The sequence below is a fragment of the Coffea arabica genome, chromosome 2c (genome assembly GCF_036785885.1).
Source record: "Coffea arabica cultivar ET-39 chromosome 2c, Coffea Arabica ET-39 HiFi, whole genome shotgun sequence".
In the NCBI taxonomy this organism is placed as follows: Eukaryota; Viridiplantae; Streptophyta; class Magnoliopsida; order Gentianales; family Rubiaceae; genus Coffea; species Coffea arabica.
Genome location: NC_092312.1, coordinates 12,459,408 through 12,487,188, shown reverse-complemented (window position 1 = coordinate 12,487,188; position 27,781 = coordinate 12,459,408). Strand labels below are relative to the sequence as shown.

General features: G+C 38.3%; 3 protein-coding genes across 3 annotated transcripts; 2 read left to right on the top strand and 1 right to left on the bottom strand.

Annotated features, from left to right (window-relative positions):
• The first annotated feature begins 2,996 nt into the window (after nt 1-2,996).
• Nucleotides 2,997-4,133, top strand: LOC140035498 (F-box protein AUF2-like). The gene has a single exon (XM_072076753.1). The coding sequence runs from the start codon at nt 2,997-2,999 to the stop codon at nt 4,131-4,133; it is 1,137 nt and encodes a 378-aa protein (XP_071932854.1).
• Nucleotides 4,134-6,006: 1,873 nt separating this feature from the next.
• On the bottom strand, nt 6,007-15,917 carry LOC113726083 (uncharacterized). Its single transcript, XM_027249599.2, has 14 exons — nt 15,510-15,917; nt 13,752-13,913; nt 13,548-13,613; nt 13,179-13,322; nt 12,917-13,030; nt 12,516-12,617; nt 12,229-12,414; nt 10,183-10,272; nt 9,983-10,117; nt 8,605-8,727; nt 8,343-8,428; nt 7,653-8,265; nt 7,457-7,534; nt 6,007-7,366 (listed from the first exon to the last, which is right to left on the bottom strand). The coding sequence occupies exons 1-14, from the start codon at nt 15,780-15,782 to the stop codon at nt 6,323-6,325; spliced, it is 3,216 nt and encodes a 1,071-aa protein (XP_027105400.1). The 5' UTR covers nt 15,783-15,917; the 3' UTR covers nt 6,007-6,322.
• A 2,551-nt stretch (nt 15,918-18,468) lies between these two features.
• LOC140035832 (uncharacterized) lies at nt 18,469-26,832 on the top strand. The gene is made up of 2 exons (XM_072077218.1): nt 18,469-18,582; nt 25,232-26,832. The coding sequence occupies exon 2, from the start codon at nt 25,237-25,239 to the stop codon at nt 26,590-26,592; it is 1,356 nt and encodes a 451-aa protein (XP_071933319.1). The 5' UTR covers nt 18,469-18,582; nt 25,232-25,236; the 3' UTR covers nt 26,593-26,832.
• Nucleotides 26,833-27,781: the final 949 nt, after the last annotated feature.

The window sequence follows — 27,781 nt, the reverse complement described above, 5'->3', positions numbered from 1 at the left end:
GAGAGGAGTCTCGAACTTTTTTGGAGCTTCTATTTCGTGGACTGTTTAGTCATTTTGTGCAGCAAATATATGTGGTGAACTTTTAGTGGGCCAGAAAATAAGGCCTTGCTTGAATTGTGATTTTTTGCAGAAAATTTTTATATTTTTTTGTTAATATATTTTTTAATCACTTTTTTATTTTATTTTATATATATATATATATATATATGTATATATATATATGTATGTATGTATGTCAAATTACTACAGTATGCTTTTCATCTTCTTGACCTAGTAGGTGCTATATGCTTAATCAAAAAGTTGAAAAAGTTTTATTAACAGGGTACAAAAAGAAATTAGCTTTTATGCTGTTTTGGGATTTTAATAACAGAAATCAATAGGCCATTGATTCAAGTCTTTCAACAAATGACGTCTATATAAACTCCAGTTGCGTCTCCTGATGATTGATATTCATTCAATTGCATTTTCCAAGTACTTTTTTAAAATGTGATGCACGTGAGTTACTAGAGTGAATTGGAGCGTACATACAAAATGTTGCAAATATATTTCTCAAAAAAATTCCGATCCATGGTCATGATAGATGAGATTGAAATAAACATGCTCGCCTTTTCTAAAACTGTATGTCCTTGATAAGAGAAGCTAGCTATACAGTGAAGAATGCTCAACAGGGAGTTCTGAGGAAATGTTTCGAGCAGATGAATTTTGATTCCGTCTCATTACGAGTATTAAGAGTTCATCTTGTTTTTCCTCTTTTAATTTGTAGCAAAACACACGAGGAGTATTCTGAACCCATTCAAGTAGATGAAACGGATTTTACAATTGCTAGCTCACCACACTACTGTATTCGGATCATCCAAGTTTTGCTTCTTCGTAACCTTTCTTCTCCCCAAGTTTGTAGATTTGTCACCTGTGATTTAGACGTGGACTTTAACGAAGAGAGGAGAAAACAAGTCAACTTTCTTTTCGGGTTGTTTTGCATGGGCATTTAGCTGCAAAGCACAATCAAATGATTGTCGCTTGTTTCGAGTCTTTTTGTGAAAGTACCAAGCGGTTATGATAGCGTAGCTTGATAAAATAGCATGAGTCGCATATTAGCTTTCCATTTCTGAATTATCCAAATTTGTAGCTCGGGGACTAACTGACACCTGAGAAGAGACAAAAACCAACAACGCCCTCAAAACATGACAGAGCAGCGCTGTAGCACTAGCTCTAACCTCTCCACTCCATGATCCTACCATGTTCTTGGGTACCAAATCACGATTAGCCCCGCTATACTCTATAATCTGAAAACAAAGATTGTCTCAGCTAGTCTCTTCCACTTCCAGCCCATGGCAAAGAAAATCAGAAAGCAGTTGCCCGTGAGGATTGAGAGAGTTGCACGAAATGGAGAGAGTTCAAGAGTCAAAGCTCAGAAAGCTTTATAATGTTTCTTGCAAAGGGTCTTGCTCCTGTGGCTGATGGTGGTGGTGAGCATGAATCATAATCATGGAGAAGAACTGACGGCCCGACGAGGCGCATGCGAACACCTGTGCATCTTCAAGGATGCTGTACAAGATGCTCTTCTCAGGTTGATTCCGTTTACAGAAGCCGCTCCTTTTCTGGCGGAACAGCTTCAAAGCATTGTAATTACTGATTCAATGAAACAAGGGAAGGTTGTTTTGGGGGCGGAAAGGCTTGCTGAGTTGCGGAGTAGAAGTACGGTTATGACCCGAAATGATGGGAAGCTCAAGGTGTGGAGTGCCGCTGTGGTTATTTAGGCTGCCTTTTTCAGGCAATGCGATGAAGGGGGTGACTGTTTTAGCACTGAAAGCGGGAGCTACTGATAATGATGAAGATTTTGAATCTGTCCCAAAAGATGCTTTTGAAGGGGATGAGATTTTTGGTGAAGCTGTTTCTGATATGCTGAAGAAACCTGCCAGACTACCGATTTGATAATGATTGGATCAATCTGAAGTTGATACTAGTTGTTAGATTCTGAGACTGATCTGGAATTGTTCATATACAGCCTATCAGCTGCCTACATTCGCTTGATTTCTGTTTTTCTTTCATCTACCTTCATGGCATGGCATGTAAGCTTTGTCAATTTTCTCTAAATTAAGATGGCCATGTTGCTGTTTCCAATGAGAAAAACTTGTGCTCCTTGCTCCTCTATATTTTCAGAAAAAAAGCAGATCTTTTACAAAACTCAGCTACGAGTCAAACATCATCATACTCTTGCTCCCCCTGCATCAGTGGAAGTGGAGTTCAAAAATGGTAATGATAAATTCAGGAATAGGACTCCAAACAACTGAGCATTTATCAATTGGTTAACAAATTTAATAGCCAAGTATACATACTGTATACGAACGTATAAACATGGTTAATAATGAACTTATCGTTCCCATATTCTATAAGATGCATAATTACACTGCACTCAGAAAATGTGTATCAGAAAGTCAGAATTTGCCTTTTAGTTTCTATTTCATGTGGTATACAAATTTCAAATGCATGGAGATGAATTGGAATCAAGACTCTGCATTAGGTCCTACAACTACTCAACTAATTTCAAACGAAAAAGGATTAAAAAAAAATGGAAAAACTTGCCCAAATAAACTGTATTGTATGTCTCTAATAGGTAAATATTTTGGTAGTATTTCTGTCAATTTAGAACACGTGCCTGGAAATTCTTTTCTTGCCGAGAAATACCAATTTCGTTTTCGTGAGAGCATCTCATGATGATGCCAATAGATAAATCACAGCGACTACCTTTGCATCCTCTGCTAGTTGCACAATAAGAATATGCCGCTTGTCCTACTTGCATCACACCTAATTGCATGGTTCCCTTGTAGCTGGTTCTGACACCTGTAAATTGCATCTTCCAAGGGGTAAATGCCTTATTCTTGGGTGGCAAGGAGAAGTGGTCCTATATAAAGAGATTTTCTTACCCTCATCCCACCTCAAGAAAATTCAGAATTCAGTTCCCTATTCAGAAAATTGAATTGAGAGAGTTACAGGAAATGGCGACTTATGAAAATGAAATCGTTGTGATTACAAAAGAAATTCCTCAAGGAGAAGAAGAACAAAATCACTTCAATCGGTTACCAGATGAACTGATAGTATCCCATATACTTGGCAAGATCCCTGAAGCCAAAACCCTCTTCAGCTGCTATTTGCTCTCAAAACGCTTTGCCTGCCTGGTTCTTCAATCCCAGACCATTTCTTGCACTATTTTTGGCATCCCTGGCGGGGTTCCTTCTCATGCACCCACTTCCACCGCCACATTTCAGTCTCTATCCATGCCCAGGAAACTCCTCCATTCCCTCAAGAGAGTAAATCCCTTTCGTTTCCTAAGCGGGCTCTCCCAAAAGTCTCGTCCCTCCTCCTCTTCTTCTGATAAAAGCATAACCTTGCTTCTGCAATTGGTCAGGTTCATAATGAAATTCAGGTCCCTCGAATTTCTCTATGTGGAAGTTGAATTCTCGGGGTCGCGTAAGATGTTGAAAACTCCTTCAAGCTTAATAACTGAAGGTGGTCTAGACAGTCCCAAATTTCCAACAGGGCCCATATTCAAGTGGAAAGCAGAAAGCAAGCCTGAGAATTCTGGAGGCTTCATATTGTTTCATGCAAGGAGCGCTGCCTCTTTAGGCCCTGCTGTCTGTCATAATGAAGAGGAGGAAAATGATCAAAAAGTAGTAGTGTTGGCCCGGCGAGAAATGGAGAAAGAGATGTGCATTTTGGAGGAGGTCTCAGAAGATGCTCGGTCGATGTTGACAATGTTCGGAACATTTGCTCCTGTCTTACCTGCTCGGATTCAAAGCATCGTAATTACAGATCGAATGAAACAAGGGAAGGCTGTTTTGGGGACGGCAAAGCTTGCTGAGTTGAGGAGTGGAACAAATATGGCTGGCAATAAAAGTGATCCGAAACTAAAGTTGTGGTATGCGAAAGTGGTCAGGCTTCCATCAACAGGGTGTGTGATGAAGGGGGTCTCCATTTTTGCGATAACATGGGGTGCATTGAATGATGATGAAGACGTTGAATCGATAGCAAAAAATGCTTTTGAAGGGGAAGAGGAAGTTTTTGGCGAAGCTGCCACCGAAATGCTCAAGAAACCAGCCTGTTTAGACGAATATATTGCAAGTAGCATGATATAATGACTAATCAGTCTTTTAGTTGTTAATTCCTTTATCGTATGGTTATCTGTTTGATTTTAGACTCATCATCTATAATCCATCATATATCATTAGCGTATTAATTAGATCATGATGTTTGGTTAATTTTAGTTTCTCCCTGACTTAATGTCGTTTAATAAATTGACCATTTCTCTGGTCTCATGGGAAAGCAGTAGCATGAGCATATGATCTCTGGGGCAGGGGCGAACAATTTTCTATTTATATCCCTCATTTTCTTTGTTTTTCTTTTTCTTTTTTCCCCTAATTTTCCCCCTGAAAGTTTAGCAGAGTTGTCATTATAACTTTACCGTTAATGAGTCAAATAAATATGGTCCAAACGAAAAATTTTAGTGGAAACCCTAGTGGAGTGTGGACATGCCCACAGCCAGTTAAAAACACAGGTCTGGACCATCCATGAGAAAAATCTGTACTTAAAGATTGATGGTATTTCAACTAAAGCCCATTTGATTCATTCAGCAAGCCACGGGGGTAGTTGGCTCAATTTCAGCAATCCAACTTGTTGCATGTTTGTACAAGAAGTAAAATTTTTTTACTGATATTCCCTCTAGCATGGTCCTATGATCCACTTAATGGTAGAAAGATTAGGAGGGACAAGGTGCTTTTTGATGTATATAACGCTACTACTAAAATTTGTAACAACAGATTTTTGCTTTGTTTGTCAAAGAAGGATTTTTTTTTTCTTTTGGGGGAATCCATGTTTTATATGGGAAATAGAAAAGGAAAAAGAAGGCGGTGGTCTATAACCGATCCCCCCCCCCCCCCGGCCTGCCTCCTCTTCGCACAAAAAAAAAACCCATGTTTAGCCAAAAAATGATTGTAGACTGTACTAGTTTGATAATTGTGGGAGTATAAATTTTCATATTCATACTATAAATATTTTTTGTTCAAGATAAAATAAAGCACCATTTAGAGAAATAAAGAAGGTCGTGCAACACTCTAAATCAAAGTGGTAAAAAAAAAAAAAAAAATTTCCCCCTATGAGAATAGCATAGGTCGATATTTTCTAGCCGCAAGTAAAATTTGCTTCGTCCCAGTAATAGCTGTTTTCCTCCGTCTCGTACTGTACATATGCTCAAGCAACAAGAAAGCACAAGTAATTTCTTTAACAAATATATGACACTGTTATACTTATCCCCCTGCCCATATCCCTCGCTCCCAATGGGTTAAAACAAAGTTCATAATGCAATATCATAGTAGCTAGTAGGCAAGTAGCTTTAATAAATACTAAAATTCTCTGGGCCTCGCGATTCAGGTTCTGTCAAGAAAAATGGAGTCCATACTTAATCAGACAGTAGCAGCACAAATTCCGGAAGATAATCAAGAAAATCCCTTCAAACGCCTGCCGGAGGAGTTGATGGCCGCCCATATTCTTGACAAAATCTGTGTCTGAGGCCAAGTCCCTCTTCTTCAAATCGCGAATTGTATTATCAACTTTCTTTGAAGTCATATTTGTATACTATTGTGAGCAATGCAAGGACCAATGCCTTTTAAAATAAAATGAAGTTTGTTTGTTTATAATAAACACTTACGTGATAAACTATTAATAACAATAAGGTGTGTTTCAGAATATTCAACAGGTCCAAGAATGATTTTCTGTGGCATAAGCAAACTAATCATCGCCTTGACCTTGAATACTTTAGATTGTTTGTTATTGAAGAGTTGAGGACCTTTCAGTGCTTTATTTCATCCAAAAGATGTTTACCCATGTGACATAAAGATTCTGGCATGCACAATTGCTTAAGCTCAGTAACAAATAACAATTAATGAAGGTTACTCTTTTTGTCCGCATGGGGTACAGACAATTAAGAAAGAAAGGGAGCTCGACCCAAACAAATTTAAGTTAAACGGGGAAACAATTTCATGTAATATCAACAAAGAACGACCTACATCTAATGGCACCTACTCTTTTATCTGTTTGAAGTCAATTTGATATGGTTACACAGGTTACAGTTCACAGTAACAAGCCAAAAACTATTTTCCGAGCACATAATTACACACTGAGCCAAAGACAGTAACTGTCAAGCAAGAACGCAAATTAACAGAATTCAATACGAAAAAGCATCTACTGCCACATCCAGAGAAACCGACAAATCCTGGTCTGAAAGCACCTCCTAATAATTTCTCTACCTGTACTAAGCTAGCCTCCAAATCTATGATTTTTGAATAACACACTTCTCATAGAGAGCTAAGATGTCTTTTTTGTTTGGATTCTTCAACTGTAGCAGCTCGTCTCCAAAATTATGTTTAGTCAACTCCTGTTTCAGTCTTTGTATGGTAAACTTGGTATAGTCTTCAGTGTTGGTCTGCTGGCTATGGGTATCTTCATCACCCCTATATACTGAACCACCATCTTCGGGAGTGCTGAATTTCAGAGGGCTACTAGTACTCTTAGACCTCTTGTTTCCTCTACTTGCTTTATCATTAGCGCCCACATCGTGAATGGACTCAACCCCTAGTTCATAGTCATCCACTCTCACTCGTTTTCCATGTGATGCAGTCTTCAACTTACCATCCCATGCTGTTTCATTTAGTCGCATTGCAGTTAACTGTTGCTGAAGCATGTCAAGCTTCCCTTGTGTGGCTTGCAGCTGAACAGAGAGCGCCTGAGCCCTATTGTTTGCTTCCGCACGTGCCGCACGTTCGGTATCCAACAACTTCTCCAGTACTTGAACTGTGCTAGTCCTCTCTTCATTATTCGATTCCAACAGTGACTCTATTTCTTTCTCCCTTTCTCCCACTCGCGCCTCCAGCATTTCAACTTTGGCCAGTGCATCCATCCCTGAAGCACGATATTTCTCCACTTCATTGGTGAGATCCAGTTTCTGCCTTTCTAAGCTTTCCAGGTGCCTCTCTGCTCTCTCTATCTGGGCCAATCTCTCCATTGCAGTTCTTTGGATCTCACTCTTCTCTTTTTGAGCAACAACTGCTTCAGCTCTAGCCTGGTCAGCCAACTCTGTTGCTCTTTTAGCCTCTCTTTCAGCAGATTTACATCTTTCCTGGACCTCCTCAAATCTGCTGAATTCAGATCGGTACTTCTGCTCCAAATGAACTTTTTGCTGCTCCAGAAGCCTTGCTTCTCTTTCAAATGACTGTGCAGTAGCATTGGAATTTTCTAGCCTTTCATTTAACTCCTTCAGTTCTCGTTTCAAGCCCGATATTTCAAGTTCATAGTTCTTCATCTTTGATTCAGCAGCCTGCCAAAAGCGAAGAGCACATTCAGCATACCCAAGCATAGACATACTCACTTTACTGCAAGCACAAAGAATGTATGGTGGTTGACTCACCTTTAGGTCTACATTGATAGTAGCCAAACGCTGATCAGCAAGCTCAAGTCTAGATGCCTTTTCCTTTACTTCCTCTTCCTGCAGTGACAATAGCAAACAAAAATCAAGTACAACTATTATCAATGGACAGTGCAAAAGCACCACAAGACATCTACACATGCACGTGCAAGCACATATGGAAACCGGAGATCTGCACCTTCTCAGCCAAGGTACTGGCAAATTCAGCCCTAAGAGCATCTTCTCTATGTTGGGTTTGCTTATTGGTCCGTTCTTGCACAGTGGCAGCCTTCTCAAGGGCATTTTTAGCTTCTTTCACAGCAATGTCATATTTCCGCTTCCATTCCTCTGCCTCTTCTCGGGCAGACTGAGCTTGTTCATGAGCAGCAGCCAGCCTAGCTTCAGCAGCATGACTTTTGGATTTAAGAATTTGAATTTCAGAATTTACTTGGTCTTCTTCAGCCTTTTGCTTATACGAGAGCTGCTCATACTTCCTCTTCCATTCTGTTGACTCCTGCTTCACTGACTCCAATGTTCTTGATATGCTGGAACATCTCTCTTCCAAAGAACTGCATTTGCCCTGCAAATTGGTTATGCGATTCATGTAATCATCAGCAAGCTTCTTCTTGTCGTTGATGGCATCTTCATAACGCTTCAAATATTCAGACTTTTGCTGCTCAGCAGTTTCAAATTGTTTGTTCAGCAAATTCATCCTATCTTCAATTGAACGGCACTTCAATGAAAGAGAACTCTTCTCTGATCCAATTCGATCTATTTGTTTCTTAATGAGGTCATTAATTGGACCCTCCAAACTGGGGAAAGTCAATTCAGTCACATGTAAGATCAGATAAAAAACCTTCTCATCATCTTACAGAAAGTCAATACAAACCTCTGTTGCAAGAAAATAGTCAGCTTTTTCCATTTTTCTGGACCATGACAACTGGATTCATATTTGGATAGAAGGCCATCAAGAACCTGCAACACAACAAAAAAATAAGTCCACCACAATACTATGGAGCATTGTTAGTCATTCTTCACCCTGATATATTCAGATTACTAATGTCCACGAGTAACAGGCCATGGAACTTGAAAGAGTCAAGTCAAGACAGATTTTCCGCAGAGCAAGATAAGTTTAAGACTCAAACCCTAACCTTAAGGACATTATCTACTTTTGCATCTGCAGCATGGCAAGCACTTCTAAGTTCCCTATCCATATTCTGTATGGCATTTGAACACTGCAGATAAGCTTCCCTGAAAGCATCCTTCTTAATATCCTGCATTAACACCATATCCAAGTTAACCACCATAGGGTGACAGCAGTAGAAAATGTAAAGAATTAATTCATTGAGTGGCAAAGGTGAAAAGGGGGAATAATATCAGATTAAATCCAAAAGCCCTGTCCAACTTTACTTAACCTACATTTTGCCTCCCCATTCTTTTAGTCAGATCAATCTACTCCATCAACGTTCTAAATTTTCCAGACAGTATTCTGGCAAATCCCCAATTTTCAAGACATTCTTGCACTTAATAGAAAGCAATTTCTGCAAAATGCATGCTATAAAGCTCTATAGGTATATGCCATAAATATGAATCATCATCTCCGACCTTCCCTCTCTCTGCTCTTTCCCCTCCCCTTTTGGTGCAATCGAGGGATGAAACCCTGCCCTTCCCATTCTCTAACATACATTACACATAACAAACAACAGAGAGACTCTGCAACAAAGTCTCAAGCAGAAGAGAGATGAACAAACTCATGCAGTCATAAAAATATGGTTGTAGACAAATACATCATCTTACAGACGAATCAGCTCATAGCTTACACTGCAGACAAGATGAATTTATGCAAAAAGCACACAATTATTCAAGTGTAAACATGCAACAACTTTAAGAAGCTCTGGCCCAGAAAAAAAAATGAAGGTAAAGGAAAGCGCTATTGATAGAGGATTTAATAAGCAGGTTCAGGAATTGGGAGGGAGAGAAGAGACCACTTACAGTGATACAAGGTGTTTTAGGTTAGAGTGTTCACTAAAGTCCTAGTCAAGGTAACATAATACTTTCAAAGGATTTGCTGGCATGTTATACTAAACTAGGAAAAAAAGATATAGCAAAACACATTGATTCAATTGTATATCAAGGGACTATTGGAATTAACCTGAAGCTAAAAAGAAAGATGTTAGGGAATCATTATGAATAAACGGTAAAAACAATGCACGGACTAAAAGAAAGATGTTACGGAATCAGAATGAAAAAAGGGCAAAAACAATGCACGGACAATATTTTGTTAAGTGTAACATTTGCTATCTATCCTCATCTCAGGCTGAGCTCCTCCTATGCCTCAACCTGCCCTTAGCAATATTCTATTAACTTGACATGCCACTTATAAAACTCTATTAACATGTCACTTTTAAATCTCAAATCATACAAGCAAACCAGACTAAAGAAGGAAAGGCAACTCCTTGTTTCCATTCCTCTTATGTTTGGAACAAGTATTACACAAATCCAGCTGTATATGAACATGGTTAAAATTACCTCAAATGCTTTTTTAATGAAGGTCTGAAAACGCTTCTCATACTTCTGCCTAGTCGAACCACCCCCTACAGCAGTAGCATTAAACGCAGCCACAGCTTTTTGAACAGCATCTTCATGTGCTTCTCTAAGCACAGCCTACAACCACACTGCAATAAGAACCTACCAGCAGCCAATCCAAGGAGTTTAGAAGCAAAACTTACTTCCTCAGGAGGCTTCGAACGGTCAAATGAAGACATATAAACTTCAGTAGCCACATCAAATGCTCTTTGACACTCAGTTTCTTCAACGCTCTGCCCAAATGAAATCAAAAAAGCAAATCAGTAATGGGAAACACAAATAGGTAAAGTACAACAAGATTTAAAGCTATGAATTAATGATCGATGAGCACGCTCAGTTGCAACTTTCAAAAATAACATCAATCATGAAAATGTTGTTTTAACAACAGCAACAGTAAGGAAGAGATTAAGAAAGTATGCTAGCTCACTTCAGTAAAACTTGTAAACTTTCTAATATATCTTTTCAATTGAATTACTTTTACCCTTCCTACTTTCACAAACAAAAACAGATATTTCCATTTGACATCCCTTTGTATTTGTTATTTCTCAAACACATCTTTGAAATGGATGTGTCTCTTCAAAAGCAGAAAGAATGTGATTTTACTTGTTTTGAGGACTCGTTTTTCACATATGAACACACTCAAAGCCTCAAGCACTCAAATCACATAACCAGCAAAACCTTTAGAAGAAAACACCAATGGTCTCTGCCTAGAGAAACACACACCCCAAGTGCCTACTGCAACTCCATTCGATATATCTGTGAGTACTACCTAACAATCTTGCACCCACGCCTCTGGAGGTCATTCCCTTGCTTTTATCCTCTAAAGCAAGCGAACACACAAACCATCAGCCTAATTTTTCTCCCACCACTCTTATCCTCCAACACCATCTCCGAAAGCCTTCTTTGCTTTGACTCCACTCCTTTACATCACCAACAACCCAACACTTCCAAGGAGCCACTCACCTTTTTTTAATTCATATTCAGTTGCAAATACCTTAATTGCCTCAATGCAATTACCGAATCCAACAAACTCTAATAGTCAAAATAAACAGACAAACAAAGATATCTAAATCCCTATGTTCTGAAGTACTTCTATTATGCACATGAAACCAAAAATGGAAGGCATAACAAAAGCTGCTATATCTTTTCCTTCAACATTTAATTACATTACAGATTAGCACAAGGAAGAAACATTTCATGTTTGAGGTGGAAAAGTGGTCTTCACCAGGATGTCCACAGGGTTGTGGCCTTGTGCATTATTATGGTTTGGGTGGGCAGGAGGAACAGGATAGATTACAAATGTAAAATTGATAAAAAGGTAACTGAAACAATAGCAAGATTATTTGGTTTCGACTATGTTATTCTTATTTATGTTCTTCAAAAGATAAAAACTATCAAATGTATTTATCTTTGTAATGTTATCAAGACTAAACACAGAAATCATTTTTCTGAATAATAAACAACTTTGCAACCAAAAGGCCCCTTACTTTTATCATTTTAATGTTCACTGACAATTACCACAATACTTGGTATAACTCTCATAAAAGAGCTCTCTTTTGGCAACTTCACTTGCAGCTAAAGCTTGATGCAGTCACACACTGGCAAACTTTTCAGAATGAAATGCTAATAAATTTAGTCTTCCTAAAAGCTTAAGCTACTATTTTAAATATTTTGGTCAAGAACATAAATTTGCCCCATAGCGCTATCAAACTTCAGAGAATGAACATATACATCCCTTAATATTATCAGAGAACAAATATATCCCTTAGTACCATCAGAGAATGAACAAATTTTAGCCCCTTCTACGACAGCTTCCTTAAAGTAAGAACTCAAAATTTAACTATCAATCCTCCAAGGAAAAAAAAAAGAGTTGTAGTGAGATTTCAATTCAAGGGAATAAGTGGTTACTTATTGAACTGAAACAAATTCTTGGTACAAGAAATATGCAACCCCGCTATACACACAGGCTGCAAAAAAGAACATCATAACAACTTTCTACTCCTAACTACCACAAATAGGAAACTTCTCAGGTCAATATCTTACTTGGGCATAAGTATCTTCAAATGATATCTATGGACAAATATTCAAGTCCTTATGGGTCGTATTTATACCTTTTGAGTTAAAGATTCAACAGAGTTGGAGGTTTGAATTTACCAGACGAGTATAAAACCACATAATCCACCACTAACCTGCCATGAGGATGTTATTGTTGGCACTGCTCCTTTATTAAGAGCATCTAGGAAGGACTGAGTGATGCGAGCAAGAATGGGCCCTGTCATTACCGTCGCTCCTACTTGCTTAGGCCTTGTCCTCTCAAACACAAATCTAGTCAAAGCATCAAGACCAGTTCTAAATTCTGGTCGTAATTTGTCCAGCTGCAAAATCAAAGAGGAAATACTAAATCATTTGCACATTTGTAGCATTTACGTATCCTAATGATAGTCCTATAGTATTCACAAAACAGAGTGATACTGACAGCAATTTGGTCTAGTCGTTGGAGATCATTTTCGTTGCTCAAAGGCCTAACAAGAGTAAAGCATTCTCTGTCTGGAAAAAGAGCTCGAATGGACTCGCGAATCTGGAAATATAGTCTAACTCATCAGCAGAATTAACTAGATAAAATTGGCAAATGTTAAAATAGTAGAACTACCATAAAAGAACTAAGATTCATACAATGAGTGGCAGTCTGCATAAAAGTACTTGATGATGGTAATAGCATTGTAATATGAATCCACAATATTTAACATATAATCCTAATACTCAAGCTCAGGCTGTGACAAAATTCAGCCCAAGAAACCAGTTACAACTACTGAAGCAAAATGGACATCTGTGGGTACGATGCTGTGTATTATAAGAATGTTGAAGCAGATGTACAACCTCATTTTTGGTAGTTATATCTCTAGCGCCACCTTGGACTGGTCTGAGAGCAAGCTCTAAGTAGTCACGAGGTGTTATTTTCCTATTATCCTCCACCAAGTCCAAATAAAAATCCTGCAGTAATAAACTGAAATAAGCACATCCTTGTATGCCTAGGCCCCAATAGGCAAGCTACTGGTAACAAGACTCACAGGAGAAAATTAATCGTGCACTATAAAGCCTATTCATCAATTAATAACATGGAATCTCAATTCTAAATTACCCTGAGAAGCCACACAAAAATTGGAGAAAACTGCCCAAGCTCGGAAGCTGTACTCCCTGTTCCACTGGCTCTGACACGAATATGCTTAGTCATTTCAGTAACAAGAGAGAGGCGATCTAGTGCAGCTTCATCAATGCCACCCATCTGAACCAACACAGTGATATTCCAAAACAGGAAAACTTTTGAGCTAGAAAACCTTAAGCATATATATATATATATATATATATATATATATATATATACACATATATATAACACAAGAAAATTGCAAACATACTACCTAAAATATCAAAACAAACTACTTAAACTAGATAAACAACTATGCATCTCAAAAAATCAACAGTTCCAGGGAAAAAAATTTTCAGAAACCTGGTTGTATATGAACAAGCTTGATAGGAGGACAGCCAAGGAGAATATTTGTGTACTATATGTTCCCTGACAATGATGGAAAGAGAGAAAAAAAAAGGTCAAGTTTAAAATAGTTTAATCCTGAATTTGAAACAGATAATGTAAAAATACTGGCTGAATTGCATAACATTTAGAAGGGGTATGACAAAATAGAACAGAACTAACCGTTTGATCATAGGCATCAATTCCTTCAGTGTCCAAGAGTAAAAGATTGTACTCTGTTCCATCAAGAGCAGTTCTCTTCAAAGGTGCGCTCCACAGCCAAATGCCTTTGGTACATGGCCGATGAGTTGCTGCAACTTGAAACCCACTACTCCTCCCAAGAAGCTATAGCACATTAACACCAAACAGCTTCTCAGAAAATAAAAAAGTAGGCAATTATGTGGCAGACAAAACAAAATATAGATTATCGATAATGTTACATCAGACAGCCAAAAAACTCAAACGGATAGATGAAGTTTTACTCTTATCGAATCATTTAGAATGAACTAGGACGCTATAGCAGCACCAGTAAAAGGCTTTCCTAGAAATCTTGGATATAAATAATTTGAAGCACCAGTATAGAGCACTTTTCAGTCTGTTGAACACTATCAAGAACAGTTTCACTTTTTCGAGAAAAATATATAAAATTTGACATAGAGTGAAAGAATGGAGATGAGACCCAATTTCACCAGAAATATTTCCAATCTATGTGACGAATCAGAATGTGAAAATCACTTCTCGCTCAAAAAGTAGTAAAGGACTTGGTAAAATGATATCACATATGATGCCTTTTCTAATACCAAGTACCAACGCAGAGACTATCTACAAGAAACATGGTTTTGTCCTAACAGTAGACTATAAACTTTCTGGGGTACAACTAATTTGAGTGGGAAAGGAAACTCAGAGATATGAAGCCTCCATCTAAAGGTTTACTTGTCTGGCAAAAATCAAACCAACTTATTGCCAAATAAAGCAGCAACTGGGATTTCGTCTTGTAACCAAAAACCAACACTAAATTGAAGAGCGTCCACTCATCTCTATTTTACCTATTTTCTGGTACCCTGGACTCTTTATAGTTTTGACTTAGGTCAAAGGATATACTGGTGCCAACAAAGTGTGATTCCTTTACTTAAAAAAGGTTCCTCATTGGTATGAGATCTTCACCATCTTCTCCCAAAAAAGACAACCATCAGCAGGCCACTTTCACCATCTCGGTGTTTGAGTCAATCGCTGTACCTATGGCCCAAAACCTCCCATAATTCCATATCCACCCGTTACATAAAATGTAATTCAAAATTACTTATCCTTTTAAAAGAGGCAAAGCAAATAATGTATTCCTTTTGCCAACCACCAAAGAAATCAAATCCAGTAATTGACAAATTATACCTCACTTTCAGGCTGAATCATTAAAACCGTGTCTTGTGTAATCCCAAGCCTATATTTTTAGCTCACCAACAAATAATATAATAGCACAAGGCAATGAGGACAACTGTGTCTTGGAATTAACAGATAGGCAGAAGAAGGTAAAACACCAAGTTGCCAACTTTCTTTTTCACAGTACCATCTGAAGTGAAATGCAGTAACGTTCAGTCATCCCAGATACCCAACTGAATTACACCAAATTCAATAAAATAAAAGCATTTAAAACTATTTAAGCGACCGTTGTCACTTATATCTGTACCCACTGAGATTGTTTGAGCAGAGTTAATTAGTCTCTTTCGTCTTTAAACCTTGAACGGGCTAGTCCGGCTTAATAACTCCATTCCCTTACATTGTGCCCAATATCAATGTTCCGTACAACTAACAACAAATTAACCGCAATTAATTCGCAAGTCCATTACCCAATTACTGGAAAAAACAGTCAAATCTAAACCTAGGTTTACCATTAACGAAGAAATTCAAGTAAGTCACAAAACCCTATGCTGGAAATTCGAAATTTACCTGATTTAGTATGAAACTCTTGCCTTGACGGGCACGACCACAGACGGAGACAACGCCGACGGGCTCTTTGACGAGCTGAAGCACGGCGACAGCCTCTGGATCCATTTGGAACTTGCCTTTGTCGTCATAGTATATGAAGCGGATCGGCCTAGCAGGTCCTACTGTCATATTGGAAGTCACGGGTAAGCGAAAAGGAGGTGACGGCTCCGGAGACGGAGACGCTTGCTGCTGCGGCGAATCGCCGCTCGAACCCCGACTGAAAAATTTCCTCATTTGCGTTCACCTTTTTGGGAACTTTTTTGTAGAGAGAGAGAGTAAAGTTTGAGGAAGGAGATGCTTATGGAAAGGCAGAGAGTTTTAAAAGAGGGGAGGGAAAATGGACGGAAGCATGATGACTGGGAAGATTTGGGGTCTCACAGAAGGGCTCATAAAGATGTTTGATATGAAGTTACCATTTCGTACAGGTGGAAATGATTTCGATTGGGGTCGTTGAAAGGGCTTTTTGGGAATTAATGCATGTTACATTGCGTTGGCACGGTATCAATGTCAAAGTGTGAGCCTGTGACTAGCTTAGATAGGAAGCAACGTGAAGACATTTTTGGCCGCATGAAAATTGGAAGCCAGAGACTGCCAAACCTGGAAGTCATGGTGAAAGAGCGTATTTGTACACTAGATTATACAAAATAATTTTTTGAAAAAAATATTGTAACATTTTATTTTTTTTATGTGATGTCTGAAAGATAAAAAGATGATTTAAACACTATTATATTGATGATACTAATAAATAATTTTTTGCTAATAATCCACTAACCAAACGAATATCAAAGGCTAATGATTCTAATTTTCTTGAATTCAGTTGTGATTTTTACTTCAAATTTCTCATCCTTTTCTTTCTGCTATGGAAATTATCAATTGGGATCAATCAAAATTTGCACTTATCCCTGAGGTTTTTTATGCTAGACAATTGAAAATGAATTCGAAATTGTGTGAAGCAAGTTAAATTTGCAAGATTGTCACTTCCTACAGTGACGAGACATTAATTTATTTGTTAGGGCTGGAGTATCAAGATTTAGAAGTTTTGTATTCAAGTTTTATTATATATAAATTTGTTCTCTCACTATTTACAAGTTTATTTGTAGCATTGTTGAGTTGTAATTCTCAACTTTTATATATATATTTGGACTATAATTTTTTAGGACATATATATATATATATATATATATATATATATATATATATATATATATATAATGATGTACTAGATATGACATAAAAAAGATGATTAAAAGATGTGTCCATAACATATTTCAAAACCTTTCTCGAAAAAAGCCACAGATATGATCCTTTTGAATTCCTTAATTTTTGAAAAACAAGTTATTCATGTACAATAATAGAGTAATATACAAACAAAAATAACTCCAAAACACCATCCATACAATATTTCATAAACAACTCCAAATATACAAAAAAAAAAAAAATACACCACCACCACCCCCCGCCCCTTCTTCTTTCTCCGCCTCTCTCTACCTCTCCCCTTTCTCCTCTCCCCTCCTCGTTTCTCCCCACATCTCTCCCGCTGCCTCTCTCCCCCTCTCTGGTCGCAACTTTCTTTCCCTTCTCTAGTCGCGGGTGGCGACCATTTTTTGATTGTGACCCCTGACCAGAGGAGGGGGAGAGGGTGGGTGGTTGTAAAATTTTATAAAAATTTAAAAATATTTTATTAAAATTTTAAATTTTAAAAATACTTGAAAATATATTTTCAAAAACACTATTAAAAGTATGTACGGTAAAATTTTTCATCTATATTGTTATAATAAAATATTTCAAAAACATCTAAAAAAACAGCTAATCCAAACGCAACCATTTACTAACTATACACCAGAGTCTAGAGAGGCCGACTCATTCGGAGCTAACAAAATGGCAGTACTAGAGTTTTGGGCCTAGAATGTCAAGATATAGTAGTCCAGGCAATATATATGTATTTTTTGGAATTGTTGGTACAAGTGATCCTGGCCCAAAATTAAAAGTAGACCAAAAACTTGTTGTCTAGACAGACTAGACCGTTATGTGTCTCGTTCAGGCATTTTGCGCAAGATATCTGATCCATATTGTGAAATGCCACTGCCAAACAATAAATTAGAGAGCAAGGGTTGAGTTTGTTTCAAGTTTTATGTAATTAAAGTTACTTCGGGATACACTTAATCTAGTTTGATCTGTTTTGATTACAGATTAGATAGGAGCCTCCCATATATCATTGCTCAATTAGTATGTGATGGCGTGAAGCCCTTCTTTTCACCAAAATAAAATAAATTAAAGAAAGAAACAATTATTCTATCTGTGATCACCATCCTCTCTTTGACTTTATACGGAAAAAAAAAATAAATGAAAGTATCTGTCATTTCTTTTTCCGTTTCCCTGTGTTTCTCTTGGGCTTGGAAAACTTGTATTAGTAGTCTGTCTGAAATCCAAAAGAAATTCAAGTGAAATAGTGCAGGATGCTTGGTTTGTAAACTTCTTCAGAGTTCATGACTCGTTTCAATACAAAACCATATGTATATCTCTTTTATTTTCGCCGGGAGGAAAGTGAAATGATTATGATAGTAACAGTAGTAGTAGCTTTTGTTTTTACCTTGCCAGGGCGGTATAAATTCACTGAGAAATTTCTAAAATTATTATGAATTTAAAAAAAATTCTACAAAGGGGGTATCTTGTGTACTGGTGTCTGTTTTTGGGGTCTTCGCATTCATCAAATGCGAGCTCCTTGAGCTCGCATTTGATGAATGCGAACTGTCCTTAAATTTTGTACCAGCGAAAGTAAAAAAAAAAATCAAAAAAAAAAACGTAACCTCGCATTTCACAAATGCGAGTTGTATGTACCTCGCATTTCTGAAATGCGAGGTCATGTACCTCGCATTATTGTTGTGCGGAAAAGAAAAAAACCAACAAAGAAAAAATGCAACAAAACTCAGTCTGAAACCCAATTCAAAAAACCGCTGGAACCAACCTGTCCCATTTCTGCCAAGCTGTCTGGAATCCGTGCATCTCCCCCCTCCCTCCCAACTTGCCATAAGAGGTATGAATTTATCTCTTTTTTTTGTTTGTCAGTTTGTTTGTTGTTACAACAAGATTTTTGTTTTGCTGAATTGAGCTGGCTGTTATGTTTTGGCAATTTATTAATCGTTGTTGTTCTTTCGGTTTGAGTCGCATTAGCTTGCCATGGTTAGTCTGACAATTAGTTTGGAAAAGGGAGCAAAAGTTTGGGAAATGGCACTTTCTGCAGTTAGTGCAGAGGAAGTAAGATCCGAGGTCGGATCTAAGTCAATCCAGACAAATCCGACCCCGGATGCATAAGATACGAGGTCGGATCCAAGTAAACCCGACCGGATCCGAGGGATCTTCTGTGTTCCTGGTGAGACAGATCCAAGGCTTGTGGGATCCGAGGACTTCAAGAACGGATCCGTGCTCGGATCTTTTCGCAATATGTCTGAAACCGAGGGCTCGGTTCCTCCGTTTCCAGATTTACTCTTCCCCCTTCTCACCGAAACCTTAATTTTCCATTTCATCCATAAAACTTCCAATTTTTCACAATAAAAACCTTCCCTAAGCTCTTGTGAGCATTAAATAAAGTAATTAGACTTTTAAGGGGAGATTCTATCAAATTTTTTTTTAAAAAAAAGTAATGACAATGTGAAATATATATATATTTCAAAATATATATAATAAAAAGTAATTTTTTCAAAATATATATATCTATTAGGAATAATAAATTACAATAAACAAATAAAATTTGGAAATGATTATTATGCTCGCTCTTTATTTTTGCATTTATAGCAAATTATATCTTGTACTGTATAAGAAAAATAATCACGTAATAATCGTTTGATAAAGGGTTAAATGCAAAAAATCCCTATAAACTATTTACCCAGTTACAATTTATCCCCTAAACTATAATAATAGGCATTTTGCCCTCTTGAATGATATGTTTGGAAAAATATACCCCTTTTAATGTATCATATTTGTTAATTTTCTTTTTAAATTCTTCCTTTTTTTCTTTAAACAATTGTTTAAATAAGTAGACTAGATTAGTCAAAATTTGTTTATTTCTTAATTTCGTAGGTCAATATTTTATACAAAAAAAATGTATGTGAGTAAAAGATTTTTTCCCAAATGTTGAATTCAATGTCATTTAAGAAATTTAACTTTTCAAATATATAATAACAAAATAGAGAAATTGATTAATCAATTATTAGTAGTATCAATAAAAAAAAAACTACTATTGTTGTTCATTCTTATTTTGTATTTCACTACAAATAATAATTGTTAACCTTTCTTTCTTATGTGGTATATAATATATTGCTTTTATTATAAGTAGTTGAGTAACTACGAATTCTTAATTACTTTATAGGTACTTAAATGATTGAATTACTAGATTAATAAACTTTACAAAAATTGGTGACCTTCTACATTAATACACTTTACATAGTTTTGTACTACTAATTCTAATTTATTTTTTCCAACATAGGGATTGTTTTCTTTGATATGTCTATAGAAAGACCTCTGCGAGTATCTCTTTATTGGGGAGGTAAAATACACTATGAAGATGGGTCAATTTGTTATTTGCCTCGTACTTCCAACCGTACATTTTCATTACGGCATAGAATTGGATATGATGAGTTGGTGGATAGAATTTATGAATACATGGGGGTCGATAGGGGGCTGTTCAAGTTGAATTTATTTCTCCGCCAACCTTGTGGCCGTACTTCTTATAATGTCTCTCCAGTGGTGGATGATGAAACTCTGGAGATAATGTATGATGTCTGGAACGAACTTGTCCCATACATCGCTGAACTTTATATCGAGAAGGAGGAAATAGTCCAAAATCCTCTCGTCAGTAGCACATTCATTCCACCAACTACCAATATTGGGCCGATGATGTCGCTTGTCCATGCATGCATGGATCCAACTAGGTATCGATCCTACTCTAGTACAGTGGTACCAGAGACAGCATCGGTATCACAACGACCACATGGGGATTGTGTTAGGGACGTGGTAGAGCCACGGTTCACGTCAGGCTTAAGGACGGATGTTGAATATGTTTAAGGCCTTGACTCGATTCAAAGTTTTAGAGACCACGTATCGCCGAATCATGTGCCTTCTTATGGCTTCGATTCGACTGCTGGTCCAAGTCATTGTAACACATTGGTAGATGATGATTTGGAAAATGATGTAGAAGATGTGGAAGAATCTGAGTCGGTAGATGTGTCAGACAGTGACTCAGATGGCGAAAATGAAAGACGTGTAGTCCACCAGGATCTTGGGAACCAACAGCCCTTTGCTGCATTTGCCAACCTTTCGTATGTTCCACGAGGATTCGAATTCTTCTCTAACCTTGGAAATATAGATGATGACGACCAATTCACTGATGAAAGTGGGTTGGAACGTATTGTGACATTTAGTGAGGATAATAATCACATATGTCTACATATGAGATTTGAGAGCAAACAACAGCTGATCAGGGCTATTAGAATGTGGTCTATCAATCATAATAGGGAGTTTAGGGTTGTTGAGAGCAAGAGTAATACTTGGATTGCCAAATGTAAATCTGCATTTGAAAGGAGCACCATCACTGTGGCCAACGTATCGTATCCTCCATGCGACTGGTGTGTCCGAGCAGTGAAAAAAAAGACTCATGGACTGTGGCAAATAACCAAATGGGTCAACGACCATAATTGTGTTGGTGATTTGATGAGTAATAGCAATGCTAGTCTTACATCTTCGGTTATTGCTAGACACATAGTTCGGGACATTGAAGATGATCCTGGGTTTAAAGTAAAGAATATAGTAAGCCATGTTAAGAAAGTTTTGAAGGTGGATGTCTCTTATAAAAAGGCTTGGTACGGCAGACGCAGAGCTATTGAACTTATATTTGGTTCTTGGGATGCCAATTTTGCTGAACTACCGAAATATGTTGATGCACTTATGCAGTCAAATCAGGGATCTGTGATCAGATGGTTGCACCATTCTGATAGTACGGATCGTCTGAAGACATTTAAGTATGTCTTCTGGGCTTTTGGACCGGCTATTGATGCATTTCACATGTGTCGACCGGTTATATGTGTTGATGGCACTCATCTGCGGGGCGAATATAAAGGCAAACTACTTGTTGCAGTTACGCAAGATGCCAACAACCACATTATTCCGCTAGCCTATGCCATTGTCGACGAAGAAACTATTTCTAGTTGGTCTTGGTTCATGGAACAACTAAGATACAATGTGGCCCGTGATCGGTATCCTATTTGTGTCATTTCGGATCGGCATAATGGTATCATCCATGCCATGACACATTATGACTATTGGCAAGAATCTTTGGCCTTTCATAGATTTTGTCTACGACACGTTAGGAGTAACCTAATGAGTCACTTCAAAGGCTTGCACCTTAGAAGGTTATGTTGGGCAATGGGAAAAGCCAGACAATTGCGCAAGTGGCGGGCATTCAAACGAGAATTGAGGAACATGTTTCCAGATGCATGGAGTTATCTGTCTAACATTGGAGCTGAGAAGTGGTGTCTAACACATGACGGTGAGAACCGTTGGGGTATTCTTACAACCAACATTTCCGAAAGTTACAATAATGTACTTAGAGGATCTCGTCATTTGCCTATCCGGGCTTGTATTGATATGACATTTCATCGGACAGTTGAGTTGTTTAAAACAAGAAGAGAGGATGCTAGACATTGCCGTTATCCATTTCCTCCAAAGATATGGCGGCGGTTTAAGAATTCGGACCTGAAAGCAGGAACCCACAGGGTTGTTGAGTTCGATGGCTCATCGGGGGTGTACAAAATTGTGACTGGTAGACGTGTGGATGGCAAAGGGGGTAATACACAAACGGTAAAGTATTTTGATAAAACATGCTCTTGTGGTAAGTGGCAGTGCTACCGACTTCCCTGTTCGCACGTGATGGCCGTGTGCAGGCACCGATGTGATAATCCTGATGCACTTGTAGATTCTCAATTTACAAAAAGGCGGTGGGCGGTGCAGTATTCAGGAAAGTTTAGCCCTTTGCCACATCCGGATACTTGGTTCCAACCAGATTGGGAGCTACGGGCAAATAGTAGTCAATACGTTGCACGTCGGGCTGGAAGGGTACGAGCTAGAAGAATTCGGAATGAGATGGATGAGAGAGACCCAGAGGAGCCAAGAAGATGTACAAATTGTCATCAATCGGGCCATAATAGAAGAAATTGTCCAAATTTTAGAGCTTGATGTCATCCGTTTTAGGGATACGAACCAGTGTACTATGATATCTGTAATTTTTGGGATTATGGAATTCATATGATTTATGAGATACATGTTGTTGATCAATGTTTCAATCGAGTCATAATTTTGGTCTTATTTTTAGCAGCTCTGTATTTCAATCGAGACAAATGACCACGGCGTTATACTCCCCTGAAAAGGATATCTTTATCAAATTTCTCATCTAACCATGCTTAGTTCTCTACAAGCAGTTGACTATTTTAATCCTTCGTTTTTTGGATTTGTGGATTTGGTAGAATTGTGCAGCTTTTCCTTCTTAATTTTAAGCTTTATGCACATGAATTGTATAATTGGGTCATTTTACTTCTCTATGTCAACTACATTGGAAAGCTTAACATTGACAAAATCGTTATTATAGTCATCTGTTTATTTTTCTAAACTTTTAAGCTTCAACATGTGAAATTTTTGATTGAACATTCCTTGTTCTTAGAGAATGTTGGCACTCATAAAGAAGAATGCTAGCGCATTAGTTCGTAATTTGGTATTAATTAGGGAAAATGGCCATTTTCGTCCCTAAACTTTTTTTTCCCGTCAATTTAGTCCCTAACTTTTATTTTTGGCCAATTTAATACATGAACTTAATTTTCGGGTCCAATTAAGGTCTTTTACGGCGGCGCCACCACCTGAAAGTAATTTAGCTCCTAATTTAACATTAAACAAGGGCATTTTGGGAACTTTGCCACCAACCACCCACCTCCTCCTTCATGGAACAGTTCTTTTCTCAACTAATCCTCGCTGCCCAAGGGCGGCCTTCCTCGCTGCCCAATCCTCACTGCTCAAAAACTGCACCAGACACGCCAGCAAGTTGCTCAGCATCATCCGGAGCCCCACCGGACTCGATCACGGATCCCATGAACCCCAGAACGGCTGCCTTGGCCCTAAACCCCTCACGCTTGACCAACTTCTCCAGCTTGACCAGGAGCTTCCTCAAGAGCCTGACTTTAATACTCCCATGTGACTTTCCGGCGAACCAAACGGAGCCTTAATGATCTCTAATGTCTTGCTTCTTCTTGACATGACTGACCCTTGTACTTCTTCTTCATCTGCTTCTAAGGCAACAAGAGGGCTGTGAAGATTTAACTTATAGAGAAAATGGGTCAGTGTGTTTGAGACAAGTCCGACCCGTATCTTGGCTGGGCAACCCGGATGCAAATGTGAGGGGGAAAGGGAGAGGGAGAGAAAGGGTTTGAGAGGATCCATCCCTCTTTCTGGGTTGGGTCCTCTGTCTGTTTAAACTTTCAATGTTTTCCTCACATCACGTTACAACCGATGTTGCAGCCATGGCAGCGTCACTTTCCCTTTCCCTGACCTAATTTTGACATATCTGAGCCTTAAAACTTCAAAAGTGTTTGTCACCAGCTTAGGAATTTTGGCTCAGCATTTTGGGAACTTCTTGTTGTCTTGAATATAGTAACACACACAGTTAGTTACCTTGAACAATGGTTAGCCTTCATTACTGGGGCAACAAAAAGAGGAAACTGCGTGCGTTTGTTACTTAATTTAGGATTTTGGCAAAAGATAGGATTACCATCAGAGTAGCAGGTTTTGTTGGAGGGTCTGATAGACAAGCGCAAAAGGAGCTGGATGGATGGGTTTTAGCTAAGCTAGGCATAGGTTATCCGGACGCAATGCTAGAAGAAGTGCAGGAGTGGGAAGTACCCAGTTATTGATCAGAGGGATTTAAATAATAATGGTAGTGTAGTCTCTACAGATTCAACAAGAGGTTATTCATCTTCTACAGATTCAACAAGAGGGCTTTTCAAAAGCTTCTACAGATTCAAAAGCAGATTCAAAAGTTGTTCATTTTCTTCATCTGCTTCTAAGGCAACAAGAGGGCTTTGATTACAATTCATACCTGAAGTTCCCAAAATGCCCTTGTTTAATGTTAAATTAGGAGCTAAATTACTTTCAGGTGGTGGCGCCGCCGTAGAAGGCCTTAATTGGATCCGAAAATTAAGTTCATGTATTAAATTGGCCAAAAATAAAAGTTAGGGACTAAATTGACGAGAAAAAAAAGTTTAGGGACGAAAATGGCCATTTTCCCTATTAATTAATAGGCCATACTCACTTGGAGATTATACTCTATTGTTGAAATATGCATGAATTCTCATGAGATTGGACTTTTAAATGACCTTCTAATTGAAACATGGGATTAACAAAATCGAAAAGTGGATTGTTCAAACCATGTGTTGACAAAGGGGATTGAAATTCATATTATACATGCCCACCACTGTATCTAAAATGATTTAACCAGGTTCTGTGCTTGTTTTTGGATGCAGCTGGCAGGAAGTTTAGCCCTTTTTCAAGGGGAAACTCTGCCGAAATTTTCTTAACTCATTAAGACAATTGTGTTTGTTATGTTTTGTATTGCTTCTAATTTGTGTTGAATCTTGTTTGTAATCCAGACATCATGGCTCGCACACGAAGGGCAGTGATTCGCACTCCTACACCTTCATCGAGTGAGGAACATACACCCTCTTTACAAGAGGAGTCGCCTGAAGACGAATCTCCTTCTCCTCAGTCCCCACCTCGTTCTAGGCGTAAGACGGCATCTACCAGTCGTGACGAACCACCTCCGGACTACGATACCACACGTTTCACATCAATTGAGAATCAGCAGTGGTACGAAGCCGGTTTAGACAAAGAAATAATAGTTGAGAAGCACTTGGCGCCGGAGGTGGATGACCATTACAAGATCTCCACTGCCTTCAAGCGACTTGGTTGGGAGGACATACTCAAGTTGCCCAAGCATTACTATCCTAACCTGATCCGAGAGTTTTATGCCAATGTGGAAGACAAACATAGCCATAGTGGCAATCTGATCGAATCCTGGGTCCGAGGCAAACGAGTGGCTCTCACTCGAGACAAAGTTGCCAGGTGGGCCAAACTCAAAGACTCAGGAGAAGATATCAAATTGACTAAGGAGTTCAAGGCACGTGACCCATGGCAAGTGGGAGAAGCTGTGGCACGTCTTAAGGGTCAATACCGTGAGCGAGGAAGTTCGAAAAAGCTCACCGTATATGCCGATTCCTTCGAGCATAGGTACCACCTGCTTTTCTATCTTTTTGCCTTCAATATGGTACCAAAACGGAGTGGAAAACGGGAGCTCCGCAACAGTGACCTATACTTCCTCGATAAAATGATGCATGGTATAGGTAATCATATGACTGGAATTCCTCTGCCCAGCATCATTATCAGTTACATGAGGACCACAGCTCGCATGGGGGCCGGTCATACATGTTTCGGGTTCCCCCGGCTCCTCTCCCTCATTTTTGAGAAGCTCAAGGTTCCTATTGGAACCGAACGAGCAGTGGTGACTCGGTCTGCTGAAGAGGTCAATGCCTCTATACTCAAGGCTTTAGGCATTCCTACGGATTTTGGAGCTGCTCTAGTTCGGGACACAGGAGAAGCTTCGACCTCCACTCAGCCTCCACCTCACACTGAACAACAAGAGCAAGCTCAAGAGACGGAGGCACAGCAGACCCTTCCTCCTCCCACTCCACGACCACCGCCTCCGCCGCGATCCAAGTTGCAAGAGATCCTCAATGCCATCTGCTGCATGGAGACACGTGTGATGGAGCGCATTGACCAAACCGAGCGGATGATGACTGAGCGACTAGACAGGCAGGATCGTCGCCTTCGAGCGATGGAAGATCATTTCCACATTCACCGCTCACCTACTCCTACCCCTCATCAAGAGGAGGGGCCTAGTGGTACATCTCAGGGAGCTGAGGAGGCAGTAGACCCTCGTTCTGCGCAGTCATGAAGACCTTCCGAGGATTCCATCTGAATATGCTTTATTTTTCTTTTATTGTGTTCGGTTCAAACTTTGTAGTTTTCTTATTGGAGTTTCTTGTTCTACCTATAAGATAATTAGTACCCTTGATGTTTCAAGCATGACTGAATTTGGATGGTCGTGAGGATTAAGGGGTTCAAACTGCATCACCACTTACCAAGTGGGAAGTTTTGTTTTATTGTACCTTCCTCTACAATGAGGACATTGTAGATTTTAAGTGTGGGGGAGGGATTACATACATTTTGTGGTGATTGTGTCTTAAAATGCATGAATTTGATTGTCTATGGCTTAAACTTTTATTTGGAAATATTGTCTTGAGGTTGTTGGCAGGGAGTTTTGTCCATTTTTGTGGGGAACTCTGTCAAAATTTTCCTAAAAATATTTTCCAATATTAATGGTCAAAATGTTCACATTTTAAGTGCTCAAACTGTTCCATTGGATTGAATGCTATATGTATTTTGGAAGGTTTAGTTCTTATTTTGTTTGGCAAGAATTATTATGCTTAGAAAGTATATTCGGTTAAATAAGAAAAATTATGCTTACAAATTTGCAAGGTTACTGATATTTCTCATTTTCACTTCATTTTATAAGTAAGTGATTGATATAGTCAAAACAAGGCCAAATTCTTCCTTTAATGATGTTAGAGGGAAAAGAAATCATTTCAAAAAAAAAAAGAGAGACAGAGAAAAAATATATATATTAATCTTCTACTCCAATGATTCACATACCGAGTAACCGGGGGTTGGCATCTACAAATGTCGACATTCGCGTAAAAAGGTATCGAAATTAAGAGTATGCTTAGCAATTTTAATAAGTGAAATGTTGAATAACTGAGAATCTTCACCTAAAAGTGTCGATTTTCGCGTAAAAAGGCGTTTTCACTATTAAAATAAAATGGAGTATGAATAAATCCCTCTCATTAGTTAAGTTTTGCTGCTATAAATGCATAAATGTATATAAATATTTAAACAATAAAAATTATAAATTACAAATAATATTAATTATACATTTATACATAATATTAACATATATTTATAAATTATAATTTATAGATTTTTATAATATTCATTTATAATTTATACATTTATAAATATATTTATATTACGTATTATATATAATATAATACATTTATACATTTACAGTTTTTTTATCAATACAT